Below are 15,390 nucleotides of genomic sequence, written 5' to 3' on the forward strand. Positions count from 1 at the left end.
TATAATCTGAATTAACAGGCACTCCTTGCTAAGACCAGAACACCTACAACATGTGAACAGGGTGAGATGGCAAAAACTGCAGACCCATAGAGTACTTGCTGATGGACAACTAAAAGGTCTCACGAGACAATGAGCTCACACGCACCACTGCACACACACACAAGTCCCAACAAGGATTTACTTTCACAGAACCTGGCACAGGTAAACTATGCTCACATCTCATTAGAAAGGAGTCATCTGGATTTTCCTCCCTTTCTTAACACAGCACAGCCAACGGCCAGCTAGACATTCAGACCCATTGTTGAATGTTGAATAGAAGGGAGCAGCAGCAGAAACAAAATTTCAGGCCCTGGTTGTATGTGCCTTTAATACTTTTTTTCCTTTCCTGTGTTCACTAAACAAGAATTTTTTTTGTAAGGCTACTTTTTGTAGCTTTTTGTTTTCCCTTTGTATTTATCATGTTTTAAATTTCTTCTCTGAAGAGCAATTCTCTGAATCTGTGTCTTCCAATTCGACTCGGTGCCTTTTGAAGCCACTGTGGCCATGAACAGCCCTGCTGCTGTCTGTGGCTGAGGGGTCAGTGGGGTCCTCTCTTGTTCCAGCAGTGGGGGTCTCACAGGCCATTTCAGACCCACAACAATCTTTGTGTAGGAGTGTCCCTGTCAGGGACGAGTTATCATGGTCAGCGTCTGAGTGTCCCGGGGAAGAGTAGGCTACTGCCTCTAGCTCTCCAAAGTTTTGCCCGTTGTTGTGGGGGTGAGGGGGCCGGGAGTGCAAGTGTCCGTTGTTGTGGTTGGCACAGATGGTTTCGAGGCTCCTCTCCTCACTGTCATCAGACTGGGTCCTGGGACAGTTGCCAGACTCACTGTTGAGAGTGGAGCCAGATGCCTTGGGGACAGGAGAAGAGGCTGGCTCCTCAGCCCGGCTGCCCAGGGCCTTGCTCAGGGCCTTCCCATTGAGCTTCTTGGTTTCGAAAGTGTGTTCTACAGAGCTTCCATTGTTAGTGTCCTGAGAGGTGCTCTCTGGCGCCTCTGCCCAAGAGTGAGTGCTATGCTCATGGCCAGGGCCACTGCTGGGGTTTCTAGTGAAAGTCTCTTCTTTAAAAGCATCCTTGCTGCAGCCCTCAGGTGGGAGGTCCTGGTTCCTCTGGGCCACAGCTGTATTTAGACAGGTCTCCTTACTGGAGGAAGGAGCTGGGTTATCTTTGTGGCTGGTTCCTGCTCTCCCTTCGTCTGCCTCCCCTGTCACTAGGGAAGTCTCTCCATCTTTGTTGTTTGAGTAGGAGATATAGGAATAGCGGAGCCATTTGTAAGCTTTATAAATCTTTCGCTCAACTGACTCTATGTCAGAAGTTGGTGACGCCCGGCTGGGCTGACTCTCCAGAGTGGAAGTGCTCCGCTCAGGGGAGGACGTGGGGGAAGAGGAAAGGTCATCCACTTTGATCTGGGGGTAATCATAGTTGTCTTCTCCAATGTAGGTGCTGGTGGGCTTGACTGGGGCACTAGGCCTCTCTTCTCGGGGTGTCTTTTGTCGCCGTCGCATGGCGTTCCGTTGTCGGGTAGAGGCTCGGCGTTCATTCAGTTCCTCCTCATCCTCTGAGCTGCTGGAGCTGCTGGAGCTGCTGGACTCATCTTCAGGACTGGGTGACCGTGGCCGGGGAAAGAGATCTGTATCCAGTTCAACGTCACAGGCGTTCTCTTCAGAATCAGATTCGTTGGACAGAGCCAAGAGGCGCTTGTCCTGGTAGCGCCGCAGAGCAGACAGGCGTTGCTGCCGAGAGGCTGCGTCTTCGCATGTGGGTGTTGGTGGGGTTGCTGCCACTGCATTTGTAGTGGTGACCCGCAGAGGCCCTAGGTGGAAGGCGTTGTCAGCAGACTCATCTACTGTGGGAGGCGGGGAACGGGGCAGTGAGGCGGAGGACTCTGAGTCAGTGTAGCCAGAGCGCTCGCTGACCCCTGCGTGCAGCTGAAGGATAGTACTCTCACTGAGGTCGCTGTCTGAATCAGAGCTCCAGCCCTCAATCTCTCGGCGTACCAGAGAGTCGAAGAAGGCCATCATCCGGGGGTCTTCCTGGACTGATTGGTTGGCATAGTCATGGGACAGGCCACTCCCACTGTTTAGCACAAGGCTGATGTACTCTTCATGGGTGTAGAGGCAGCGGGAATCATCCTCAATCCGACCATCCAGGTCACCAGTACATCCTGGCTGCTTGTACGGGCTCCAGATCTGCACAGATGAAAAACAAAAGCAAACAGGACTGACTGAATGTATTCTATAGCTGGTGGTGATAAAGAACACCAAGGCACCACCAGGCGTGGTGGCGCACGCTTGTAATCCCAGCATTCAGGAGGCTGAGACTGGAGAATCATGGTTCGCGGACAGTCTCAGCTACTTAGTGAAGCCCTCCACAACTTAGTGAGACCCTGTTTCAAAATAAAGAATAAAAAACAGGACAGGGGGTATAGATCAGAGGTCGAATGCCCCTGGGTTCTATTCGCAGACCCACAAAAAAATAAAAAAAAGAACACCAAGGCATAATTTCCTCAGACCCTCCCTGTCATTTTACAGTTTCTAGCCAATTTTATTTATTTATTTATTTGTTTATTTATATATTTGGTACTGGGGTTCCTGGAAGCCCTTCTATCTCCGGGCTATACTCCCAGACCTATTTTATATTTCTGAAACAGGGTCTCTTACACCAGTGTGGCTGGCTTCGAACCTATGTGATCCTCCTGTCTCCGCCTCCCAAGTGCGGGGATTACAAGCATGCACCCGGCTCTAGCCAATTTTAAAAGTATGGTCTTGGCTGGGTGTGGTGGCACACACCTGTAAACCCTACACTTGGGAGGCTGAGACAGGAGGATCGCACTGGTTCAAAGCCAGCCTCAGCTACTAAGTGAGGCTCTCAGCAACTTAGTGAGACCCTGTTTCCAAATAGAATATAAAATAGGTCTGGGAGTATAGCCCAGAGTTAGAAAGACCTTGGGTTCCACCCTCAGTACTACCAAAAAATAAAGTATGGTCTTGAGCCAGGCCTAGTGGCAAATGCTAGTAATACCATTACTTAGGGGCTGAGGCAGGAGGCAAGATCACGGCCAACCTCAGCTACTTAGACCCTCTGCAACTTAGTGAGACCCTGTTTCAAAATAAAGCATAAAAAAATAGGGCTGTGGGTGTAGCCTGGAGGTCGAATGTTCCTGGGTTCAATCTCTAGTTCCACACACACACACAAAAAGGATGGTCTTAGCCAGGTGTGGTGGTACAAATGTGTAATTCTAGTACTTGAGAGGTTGAGACAAGAGGATCATAGATTTAAAGCCAGCCTCAGCTATTTAGGGAGGCCTTCCACAACTTAATGAGGCCCTGTTTCCAAATTAAAAAAAAGTATGTTCTTTATCAGACTAAATCAGGCGAGCAGCACATGAAAACTGAGGCTTCCAATGTCAGATGTATCAAAAGACCTAAGTCTTGTCTGTAGGCCCAGGATAATTACATACTGTTTCCCATAATTGCCTCCCCTTCAATTTCCTGTTAGTACATTAGAAATTATAATCGTAATCTCAGAGGATGAAAGATGATTGAAAGACTGGACAATGTGAGCCAGGAAAAGTGGTGCACACCCGTAATCCTAGCACTTGGGAGGCTAAGACAGGAGGATCACGGGTTCATGGTCAGCCTCAGCAACTTTTTTTTTTTTTGGTGGCACTAGGGACTGGGCTATACTCCCAACCCTATTTTATTTTTATTTTGAAACAGGGTCTCATTAGGTTGATGAAAGTCGCACTACTTGTCTCAGCCTCCCAAGTACTAAGATTATAGGTGTGCACCACCAAGCTCAGGAATTTAGTGAGGCCTTCTGCAACTATTACGACCATGTTCCAAAAAAAAAAAAAAAAGGACTGGGATTGCTCAGAGGTAGAATGACCCTTGCTTTAATTCCCAGCAACACACACACACACACACACACACAAAAAAAAAAAAAAAAAAAAAAAAAGAAAGAAAGAAAAAAAAAGATTGGACAATGTGTAAAAAACTTGCATAAGAGCTAAGCAGCCCATACCTGTAATCTCAGTACTTGGGAGGCTGAGACAGGAGGATTGCAAGTTCAAGGTTAGCCTCAGCAACCTAGCAAGACCCTGTTTCAAAACAATTTAAAAAAGGTCTAGGGGTATAGTTTGGAGGTAAAATGCCTTGGGTTCAACCCTGCCCCCCCAAAAACAAAATAAAAACAAACAAAAAAACCCCAAAACACAAACCTTTAGAAGGTTGAAACTGCACACAGAGAGATACCACTTTTTTTGGGGGGTACTGGGGATTGAACCCAGGGGGATTCTACCTCTGAGCTACACTCCCAGCTCTATTTTTTATTTTTTATCCTTCCTTCCTTCCTTCCTGTACTAGAAATGGAACCCAGGGGCTTTCTAGCTCTGGGTTACACTCACAGGCCCATTTTATATTTTTTTAATCTGGAAACAGGATCTCACTAAGTTGCTGAGAGCCTCACTAAGTAGCTGAGGCTGGCTTCGAACCTGCGCAATCCTCCTGTCTCAGCCTCCCAAGTACTGGGATTACAAGCATGCTCCACCATGCTCAGCTGAGATACCACCTTTTTTTTTTTTTTTGCAGTACTGGAGATGGAACCCAGGGGCATTCAACCTCCACGCTGCACCCCAGCCCTATTTTTATTTTTATTTTTGGTAATGGGGATGGAACCCTGGGTCATTCTACCTCCAACCTACACACCCAGCCCTATTTTTTTTTTTTTAATTATTTTGAAACAGGGTCTCAGTTGCAAAGGGCCTAAGTAGCTGAGGCTGTCCATGAAGCGTGATCCTCCTGTCTCAGCCTCCCAAGTACTGAGATTACAAGTGTGTGCCACCGTGCCCGGCCCCAGCCCTATTTTTTATTCTTGATTTTGAAATAGGGCCTCACCAAGTTGCAGAGGGCCTCACTAAGTATTTGAAGCTGGCCACGAACCTGTGATCCTCCTATCTCAGCCTCCCAAATACTGGGATTACAAGCGTGTGCGACCATGCCCGGCTGAGATACTTTATTAAAGCCAGAACCCAGTCAGCATCTCTATGACAGTTAATATCTCAGCCTACAGCTCCACTTCTCTCCAGTTGCAACATTTCTATTTTATTCTTTTTTCGGTGTGTGGTATAGAACCCAGGGGCATTCTACCTCTGAGCTACACTCCCAACCCTATTTTTTAGTCTTTTATTTTTTTGAAACATGGTCTCACTGAGTTGCAAAGGGCCTCTCTAAATAGCTGAGGCTGTTTGTGAACCATTATCCTCTGGTCTCCACTTCCTGAATGCTGGGATTACAAGCATGTGCCACCATACCCAGCTTATTGTTTTTTTGAGATGGGTGTTACTAGGTTTCCCAGACTGGCAATGAACTAACAATTCTCCCATCTTAGCCTCCTGAGTAGCTTGGACTACAGGTATGTATTATTTCGCTCAACCTTGAACATATATCTATATTTAACTAATGGTAATTGCTTACTGGAGTTTGGTAAGAATAGCCAACTGCCTACACTGTAGTTCCCCTTGGCCATGCATGCATCAGTTACCCAGGAAACTGGGTTCTCTTAACCAGGGAGCTGCTTGCTTTCTCCCCAGCTTTTTTGTTGGCTGCAGGAAGAGGTAAGGAACACATCTCCTGGAAGGGTGACTCCAGCTCCTCCTTTAACAACACTTCGCTTCCTGGTCAGGGACATGGGCTCATAGCTAAAAGATGGCAGAACTAGGATTCTAACTCAGAAAGAAACAAAAGGGTCCAAAAGACAGTTGGGTCTGTCTGATTCAAAGGCCCAACTTTACAAGTTGGATAAGTTATGCAAAAATCAAGTTCAAAGTAATTAAGCTGTCACTGCAAAAGGGAATGATTAGCTCCACCTGACTGCCAGACTGGTCCGCAGCAGCACAGAGAAGCTGGTTACATCAGCATGTAGTCATGGTTACCTAATGAAATTCCAGGAGATTTTCTTGTCTGACAGGGGCTGTCTATCTTTAGATGGCATCCAACCCAGAGAAGAGTGGTCCCTCATTCTCCATCCTCTGTCAAGACAAAGGCTTTGTTTCCCCACAGCTATCTCAAGACAAACTCACCTCCTTCTGGGGACTTTCCTGAGGCTCATTACAGCGGTGCTTGACTTGGCAGTCCCTGAGAGGTGGGGACTCCCAGGAAGACATGCAGTTCACAGGGGGCTGAAGAAACTGTCTAGAGTAGCTTCTTCCCAGTTCCCAAATCAGATTCATTCTTCCATCAGTTTTGTTCCCTGACCACAACTCCTCAGGGGTTCTCCCTTCTCTAGCTTCATAATCTCATTCAGGTGTGGTTATGTGTGTCACTAGGGATTGAACACAGGTGCAGTCTACCTCCAACTGGCACCCCCAGCCCTTTTTTATATTTAACCAATTAATTAATTAATTTTGTAGTACTAAGTTAAAGATTAAATCCAAGGACATTCTATCTCTGAGCTATACCCCTAGAGCATTTTTATTTTGAAACAGGTCTTGCTAGGTTGCTGAGAGTCTATTTGCAGATGCTAGCCTTGAACCTGCAATCCTTTTGTATCAGCCTTCCAAGTACTGGGATTATAGATGTGTGCCACCATATCCGGCTTCTCCAGCCCTTTTTACTTTTTATTTTGAGACAGGGTCTCCCTAAGTTGTCCACCCTTAGTGAGACTCTGGCCTCCAACTTGCAATCTTCTTGCCTTGGCCTCCCAAGTTCCTGGGATTACAGGTTTGCACCACTGTGCCAGGCAAGACTGCATTTTTAACAAGCTCTCAAGGGTAGAGGTAAATCAGTTTTAAGAAACACTGAATACAGTTAGCTGAAAATGAAGAGTCTTTTTGAAAGGATTCTGAGCCAGGTGTGGTGGCGCACGCTTGTAATCCCCACGCTTGGGAGGCAGAAACAGGAGGATCGTGCAGGTTCGAAGCCAGCCCCGCGCGCTGGCTTAGGAGACCCTGTTTCCAAATATAAAAATGTAAAAATAGGTCTAGGAGTGTAGCCCGGAGGTAGAAGGGCTTCCAGGAACCCCAGTACCACCAAAAAAAAAAAAAAAAAAAAAAAAAAAGAAAGGATTCTGAAGTTCTTTGTGAGACTCAACATTTGGAAAACATTTAGACATGGTCTCCAGCACAACGCTCAAGCTATAGATGATTATCTCTCTCTGCAAACAGATGTATGGGGGACCAAAGAGTTTGGTGTCTTAGGAAAGAAACAAAAGGGTCCAAAAGACAAACCCCTTAGGATTTTTTTTGGTCTTATTTTAAGTTCTGAGCCAAGTCTTTTATCTCCCCAGTCTAAACAGTAAAATGTTATTATCATGTTCTATAATATGAAGCTCACTCTATTTGTACTTTACAGAAATTCAGAATTTGTTAAGAGAAGTGTAAAATAATAATGGTGAGCCGGGTGTGGTGGCACACGCTTGTAATCCCCGCGCTTGGGAGGCGGAGACAGGTGGATTGCGCAGGTTCAAAGCCAGCCTTGCTGGCTTAAGAGACCCTGTTTCCAAATTAAAAAAATATATAAAATAGGTCTGGGAGTGTAGCCCAGAGGTAGAAGGGCTTCCAGGAACCCCAGTACCACCAAAAAAAAAAAAAAAAGGTGAAATGTTGGTCTACTTCACAAGCCAGTTTTAAGGTTCCAATCTACCCAATTTTCCATTTTCCATGTATTCACTTCAGGAACGAAAATCATAACATTTAACTTGAAGATTCTTCTTCAAGTTAAAACAGGGAGCTGGGCATGGTGGCGCATGCTTGTAATCTCAGCATTCGGGAGCCTGAGACCAGAGGATCGCGGTTTGTGGACTGCTTCAAGGCCCTCCGCAACTCAGTGAGACCCTGTTTCAAAATAAGGAAAAAACAAATTGGGCAAGGGGTAGAGCTTGGAGGTCAAATGCCGCTGGGTTCCATCCCCAGACCCACACACACACAAAAAGTTAAAAAAGGTAGCAATACAAGGCAAGGAAAGAGAGAAGGTAGGTAGAGTGGAGAGAGAAAAGCCAATCATAGGCTAGGCACAAATTTGGTAGGTGATGCTCTTTGAGTCACTAACTCTCTCAAAAGGAGCAAGAAGGAAGTGACATTTATTAAAATAGATTTCAGGCACAGGTAATTCCCAAGGCACTCCTTCCTAGGTGGCAAGTCCTCACTTTATAGATGGGAACCAGACCTTTGGTGCTGTGTCTCATTGGCCTTTCAGGGTGATGTGGGCACAGGCAAGGGCAGTAATTCCAGCAGATACATGAAGCCAGCATTGCATTGGTCTCCTCCTCTTTCCCCCCTTCTGCAATGCTTTGTACATCACACCATTCCCAAGCAGAGGTGAATGGGAAGACACCTGTGAGCCCTGTGAACAAGCCAAAGCTGAGAACTCCACAGCTTTTGCCTTCTCGCTCACTGTGGTCATCTGTGCAGACTTAAGGTTTCAAATAGCTACAGGCACCTCCTGGTTCCTATGGGAACCTGAGAGCAGTGAGCTGCTCAGTCTGTGTAACCTCAGAGAGAAAACATTTTCTTTCTTGAGAACTTGGCTAGTTTCCAACCTATGACCTTTAGGGTAAAGACTTCAGTTGACTAAACAATAATGGGGGAAACTTAGCACAGAAGCATCCCAGAGTGCATGGCCAAACAGGAATTTCTCTTCTAAAGGAGATGCCCAAGCAGAGAGCTCTGTGAGAAAGAGAATGACATCCACAGGCCTAGACTGGACACATTACAGTGCCAACCCATTAGTCATAGGCCAAAGGAAAGGGGAAAGCAATGTCAGGGATAGAGTCATTTCCATGATGGCCCAAGTGAAGAACTCACCGGGATGATTAAAGCAGGCCTGCCTGCTCCCTCCCCACCAGAATGGCAAATACGGTGGGACAGAGGGCCCTACCCTAGCTTTACCACCAATTAACTGTGTGATCTCAGTAAATTTATAAGTTAAATTTCAGCATCTATAAAAAGAAAAAAGTTGTAAAAATGTCCTTCAAGTCCCATTCTAGCCCTCTATAAAAACCAATGCAGTAAAAAAAGTTAGCCCTAGTGCCCAGGACTAACAATGCCCAAAAGAGAGGAAATGGACTAAGAGCAAATACAAATACTAACACATGTACCAATATTATATTTCTGATAGTTGTCCCTCATCATCAAATGTAACTTAGTTCCAAACAATTAAAAAATAAAAATTACACATTGTTTCAAACCAGTTCTCACTTTTTCTTTGAAACTTTTCAGTTTCAATGGCTTTTTTTTTTTTTTTTTTGGTGCTGAGGACTGAACTTGGGTATTCTATCTGAGCCCGCCCTTTTTATTTTTAGAAAGTTTTTTTTCTTTCTTTTTTTTTTTTTTTTTTTTTGTGGTACTAGGCATGAAACCCAGGGGCTTTTCAACCTCTGGGCTATTTTCCCAGACCCATTTTTTAATACTTTATTTGGAAACAGGGTCTCACTAAGCTGCTGAGAGCCTCACTCAGTAGCTGAGGTTGGCTTCGAAAATGTGCAATCCTCCTGTTTCAGTCTCCCAAGCACGGGGGATTGCAAGTGTGCGCCACCACGCTGGGCAAGCCCTTTTTATTTTCATTTACTTATCTACTTTTTTGCAGGTCTGGGGATGGAAACCAGGGGCTTTCGACCTCTGGGCTACATTTCCTGCCCTAATTTTTTATTCTTTGAGACAGGGTCTCACTAAGTTGTGGAGGGCGTAAGTAGCTGAGGGTGTCTGTGAACCGCGATCCTCCAGTCTTAGCCTCCCAAATGCTAGGATTACAAGTGTGTGCCACCATGCCGGGCTGCCCTTTTTATTTTTAAATAGGGTCTCAGTAAGTTGCAGAGGGTCTTGCAAAATTGCTGAGGCTATTGTCAAACCTGTGATCCTCCTGTCTCAGTCTCCCAAGTACTGAGATTACAGGAGTATGCCACCATGCCTTCATTGGCATTTTAGGGGAAAAAATTTCAGGAACTTTGGTGTATTTAGTATTACATCCAAGTAGCCTCAATCACAAAATGTAGTAGTTTTTGGATACACCCTGAAATGATTCAGGTGGTGCAAGCTTGAAATCCTAGGACTTGGAAGGCTAAGAAAGGAGGATTGTAGGTCCAACAACAGCCTTAGCAATTTAGCAAGGTCCTCTGCAACTTTGTGAGACTTTATTTCAAAATGAAAATAAAATAGGGCTCAGAGTGTTGTCAGAGGTAGAATGCCTCTGGGCTTAATCTCCAGTAAAACACATACACACACACACACACACACACACACACACACACACACACACACTGTCTCATTCTCATTCCCTCCCTCCCCCCCCCTCTCTGATTCTGGGGTCATACCCTGAGGCCACAGGGAAGCCAGGAGTTTTTGCACCAGCATTCATGTGAAGTTTGGAGATTTCTGTAATGTCATTAGTGCTAGGCTGATGCCTATATGGCCTTCTTCATAAAAATTGCCAAGTCTAAGTAGGATGGGGTGGTGCACTTCTATAATCCTAGCACTTGGGAGGTGGAGACAGGAGGATTGTGGGTTTGAGGCCACCCTCAGCAACTTAAAGACACCCTACTTCAAAATAAAAAATAAAATAGGGCTGTGGGTATAGCTCAAAGGTAGAACACTCTTGGGTTCTATCCTCAGTAGTCTCCCCCTCAAAAAAGCCACGTCAAGTAAATAGTTAATTACCTACATATACAAGCAAGGTGATGTTGTATGTAACATATAAGCACACATATTCATATAAGTACATATATATGTAAAATATAGGATTTTTAATGTACTTGTATATAGCTCTTCTCACTGGTGTGGGGCCCTTTACCATAGCAAGTGAAAGAAAAGCTATCTATACTTTTCTATGGAATTGTGTACATGCATGGGCACAAATACATATATTTCTAATAAAAGATACATATAAAATGTACTGATTTCTAAACAGATATAGTAAAATCCTACTAAAAAGAGGGCTTTAAATAATTTTTAAATATCAACTTTTCAAAGTTTTAAAATTGGAAAATTTTAGCCGGGTGTGGTGGCACATGCTTACAATCCCAATACTTGAGGGGTTGAGAGGAGAATCTCAGGTTTGAGAACACTCTCAACAAGTAGTGAGATGCTCATCAACCTCGTGAGACCCCATTTCAAAATAAAAGTAAAATAGGGATGGGGAGTAGCTCGGAGGTAGAATGCCTCTGAGTTCAAGCCCCAGTACCACAGAAAATAAACATTTTTTTCCTTTTTGTGGTACTGGGGATTAAATCCAGGAACCTTCTACCTCTGAGCTAAATCCCCAACTGCATTTTTTATTCTTTATTCTGAAACAGGGTCTCACTAAGTTGCAGAAGGTCTCACTAAGTAGCTGAGGCTTGCCGTGAATCTTCGATCCTCCTGTCTCATCCTTCCAAGTACTGGGATTACAAGCATGCAGCACCATGCCTGGCTAAAAAAAACAAAACAAAACAAAACAGAATTCTGATAGACCTTAGTATGTTAAGTGAGGTCCTATGTACACTGTTGCAGTTTCTTCTCCTTATGAACTATAATACTGTTTCTAAAAAGACAGAAGGGGGAGGTGTCTCACCTTGATAATCTTTTCTACACCAGAAGAGCAGATCATATAGGTGTGGGGATTAAATCGGACCTGATTAACAATAGACCGATGCCCTTTCAGTACCATGAAGGCTCCATTGACCACTCTCCCAATGCCACCTGAGAAGAAAGAAGAAAACAATAATTAAACAATGAAATGGGTCAAAGTAAATAGATTTAGTAATGGCAGATAAACAGCTCTGAATAGGAGCTGAGTTTTTTTTTTTTTTATTATTACTTACTAGAGCACCAGCAGGATGCTTAATCTTAGAGATGAAGTTGGTCTAGAAAGGGGGGTAAAACACCTCTCAGCATATGTGCTCTTACCAAGAGCCTTTACTGAGCCTGTAAGCACTGCCCAACCCACCCGCTGCAATTCCACTGTCAATGAAACCAAGCTACTTAGAATGTTCCTTAAGTGTGTGATCCTCAATTTAGAACCCAAGAGTTAGCTTAGAAAAGCCCAATCGAGCAACATGAGTCTATAAGGCTTGGAAATAGTTTGCTGAGTACGGACGTGCATAAACAGAAACATATAATGATTTAAATGCACAAAAGGCATCTTGGATTCATTTGCCCTCAGTTTCTATGATGAAGTGGGGGTGGGAGGAAAATAAGATAAAAACACAGCTCACTGGAAAATAATGGAGAGAATCATCCCTCCCACCCCAACCCCCATAGCAGGAAGGAGATTCATATCACTGCAGGGTCCAAGAATTAAGAATTTGAATTAGAGGGTAGGCCTTAAAAAACACCATGTATGAGCAAGGTGTGTAGTATAAACCTTTAATCCCAGCTACTTGGGAGGCTGAGGCAGGAGGATCTCAAATTCAAGGACAGCCTGGGAAACTTGGACTCCATCTTAAAAATTTTTTTAAATGAAAAAAGGGCTGCAGTATAGCTCACTGGTAGAGGGTTTGCCCAGAATGTGCCAGGTGCTGGATTTAGTTTTTATAGTTTTATAAAAGACAAAAACAAAAAGTTCTATCATATATGGATTAAACTCAATAGGCCACAATTCTTTTGTTTTTTTTTTTTTTGGTGGTTTTCTTTTTTGAGGATGGAACCCAGGGGCATTCAACCGCTAAGCTATACCCTCAACCCTGTTTTATTTTTTAAGTCTTTTAAAATTTTTTTGTGGTACTGGGGTAGAACCCAGGGGCTTTCTACCTCCGGGCTATACTCCCAGACCTATTTTTAAAATTTTATTTGGAAACAGGGTCTCACTAAGTGGCTGAGAGCCTAAGTAGTTGAGGCTGGCTTTGAACCACTGCCATCCTCCTGTCTCAGCCTCCCAAGCACGGGGATTACAAGCATGCAACGCCATGCCCGGCTAATTTTGAAACAGGGTCTCACTGAGTTGCGAAGGGCCTTGCTAAGTAGCTGAGGCTGTCAGCAAACTACGATCCTCTGGTCTCAACCTCCTAAATGCTGGGATTATAAGCATGCGCCACCATGCCTGGCTTAGGCCACTGTTTTTATTTATTTATTTTTTATTTTTGTGGTATTGGGGGTAGAACCTAGGGTCTCACTAAGTTGCTGAGACCCTCACTAAATAGCTGAGGCTGGCTTCGAACCTGTGTGATCCTCCTGTCTCAGCCTCCCAAGCGCAGGGATTACAAGTGTGCGCCACCATACCCAGCGGCCACTATTTTTTTAAGGACCATTCTATAGTCTTTCTTTTTCAGTGAATGAGAAGCTGTGAACTTTAAACAGATGAAAGATTTTTATCATTTATGACTTGGGACGAACTCAGAGGTTCAATGCCATTATTAATGGTACGACAGAACACTCCAGCTCTGAGTTCTGAAAGGTTGCTTCTGAGCAATCACGAACAGTCATTATAAATGTTTCTTGAAGTCTCAGTACCCAGTGCCTAGAGAAAAAACATCTAGAACAATGTCCCTTCCCCTGAAATGATCTTGTTCTAGTGCTGTCTTCTGTTTTTCGCCCCCTGACACAACTCCTCCATGCCGCACTTAAGAGATTACCCTTTATTGCAATGGGCATCTAGAAACAAACAGCAAAAAGGCTTAATAGCAAAAGGAGTCAGACTGATTTACTCCTTGATGGTGCCAACTTAGCCAGTTCTCGGTGCTTACTTGGTGAGTGACAAAAGTATCCTTTTCTTAAATGTTTGACTTTATTAGTATTTACATTATCCAGGATGGAAAATACATTTAAAGTTATTCATATCTTAGTCCAACATCATTATATTTGCTAATAAATCACAAAAGAAGAAGAGATTGACCAGGACATAGGATGGGAAGGCTTCAAACCTGCAATTCTCCTGTCTCAGCCTCCCAAGTACTGGGATTACAAGTGTGCACCGCCATGCTCAGCTTTGAGTTTTACTTTTCTAACCTCCAGCTCTTGTCCCTATCTCCACATACTGGGTGGTCACTAGCTAAGAAACTTTGGGTTAAACTTAGTGTCAATATTTTAATCCTACTGTCTTCAAAGAGAGAGAGAGAGAGAGAGAGAGAGAGAGAGAGAGAGAGACAGACAGACAGACAGACAGACAGACACACCAAGGATTGAACCAGAGGCCTTTTACCTCCAAACTACACTCCTGGTCCTATTTTCTAGTTTTATTTTGAAACAGGGTCTCTCACTAGGTTGATGGGAGTCTCACTACTTGCTGAGCCTGTCCTTGAACCTACAATCTTTCTATCTCAGCCTCCCAAGTACTGAGATTACAGGCATGTACCATCATACCCTGCTTCAAAAAAGGAATTTACGTAACTCAGAGAATATAAGTGACTAATCCTAACTCATTCAGCTAGTAAAAAGCAGAGGCAGGATTTGAACCTCAGTCTGTTTATGATGGTTTGGATTTAAAATGTTCTTCTAGCCCTCACAGAAACAAGGCAGCAATGTTAGAAGCAGGGCTCATTGCTAAAGAGGGGTCCCTATGAGGTGTGGCCATCTCCTCCCCTTGTCCACTCTCTGCCTCTGGTCTCCACACTGTAAGAGTGGAGTCTGGTGTTCACCCTCTTTCTGCTTCCTGCTGCCATGCTCTGAACTCTGTAGACCCAGTCTGAGACAGGCTGAATCCTGAGCTCTCTAAAAACTGTGAGCAAATAAATATTCCTTCCTCTAAATTGTGCAGTCAGTTGTTTAGGATTATAGCAGTGACAATGTTGATGGAAACTGATATCAGAGGAGTGGGGTCACTGGTATTTCTAAGTGTTACCAAGTGGATTATAAATCTTTGCAAATAGTTTGTGAGAGAAAGTTGGAAGGGCCAGAATATAGCTAGAAAGGTGGGTGGAAGAGAATTCAGAGATTTCAGAGGGCAAAGAGGACTCCATAGGAAAATGAAGTTGAAGCCAAAATTAAAGATGATGGGCTGATTACACTGGTGGAATAAATCTCAAAACAGAAATATATCTAAACTGCATTATTGATATTGGTGGTTTTTTTTTTCTTTTTTTTTTTTTGGTGGTACTAGGGGTGGAACCCAGAGGCTTTCTATTTCCGGGCTATACTCCCAGACCTATTTTATATTTTATTTGGAAACAGGGTCTCACTAAGTTGCTGAGACCCTCACTAAGTAGGTGAGGCTGGCTTCGAACCAGTGCGATCCTCCTGTCTCAGCCTCCTAAGCACAGGGATTACAAGCGTGCGCCTCCATGCCCGGCTGAGAGTGGTGTTTGTGTTCAGCGAATTGTATACCAAATTTCAGGAGCAGAAAGCAGGCAGAGAGACTTTATAAATTTGCAGTTTGCCCAGCAAGTCATGTGTAAAATTGTGGCCCAGAGAGATGATGTTGTGGAAGGAAGTAAGATGGCTAAAATTCCAG

At 44.2% G+C, this 15,390-nt stretch overlaps 1 protein-coding gene across 2 annotated transcripts in view; it reads right to left on the reverse strand.

Annotated features, from left to right (window-relative positions):
* Window positions 1-456: 456 nt before the first annotated feature.
* The window catches only part of DCAF5 (DDB1 and CUL4 associated factor 5), a gene marked incomplete at both ends in the record, with an annotated part of 134,937 nt that continues 120,003 nt past the window's right edge, over window positions 457-15,390 (reverse strand). For both annotated transcript variants that reach the window (XM_080707414.1, XM_080707413.1), the window contains 2 exons: window positions 457-2,226; window positions 11,578-11,705. In XM_080707414.1, coding sequence (XP_080563540.1) covers window positions 457-2,226; window positions 11,578-11,705 — 1,898 coding nt within the window. The remainder of the gene's footprint in view (window positions 2,227-11,577; window positions 11,706-15,390) is intronic.

This window comes from Muscardinus avellanarius, assembly GCF_963383645.1.
Source record: "Muscardinus avellanarius genome assembly, chromosome: 12".
NCBI lineage: Eukaryota > Metazoa > Chordata > Mammalia > Rodentia > Gliridae > Muscardinus > Muscardinus avellanarius.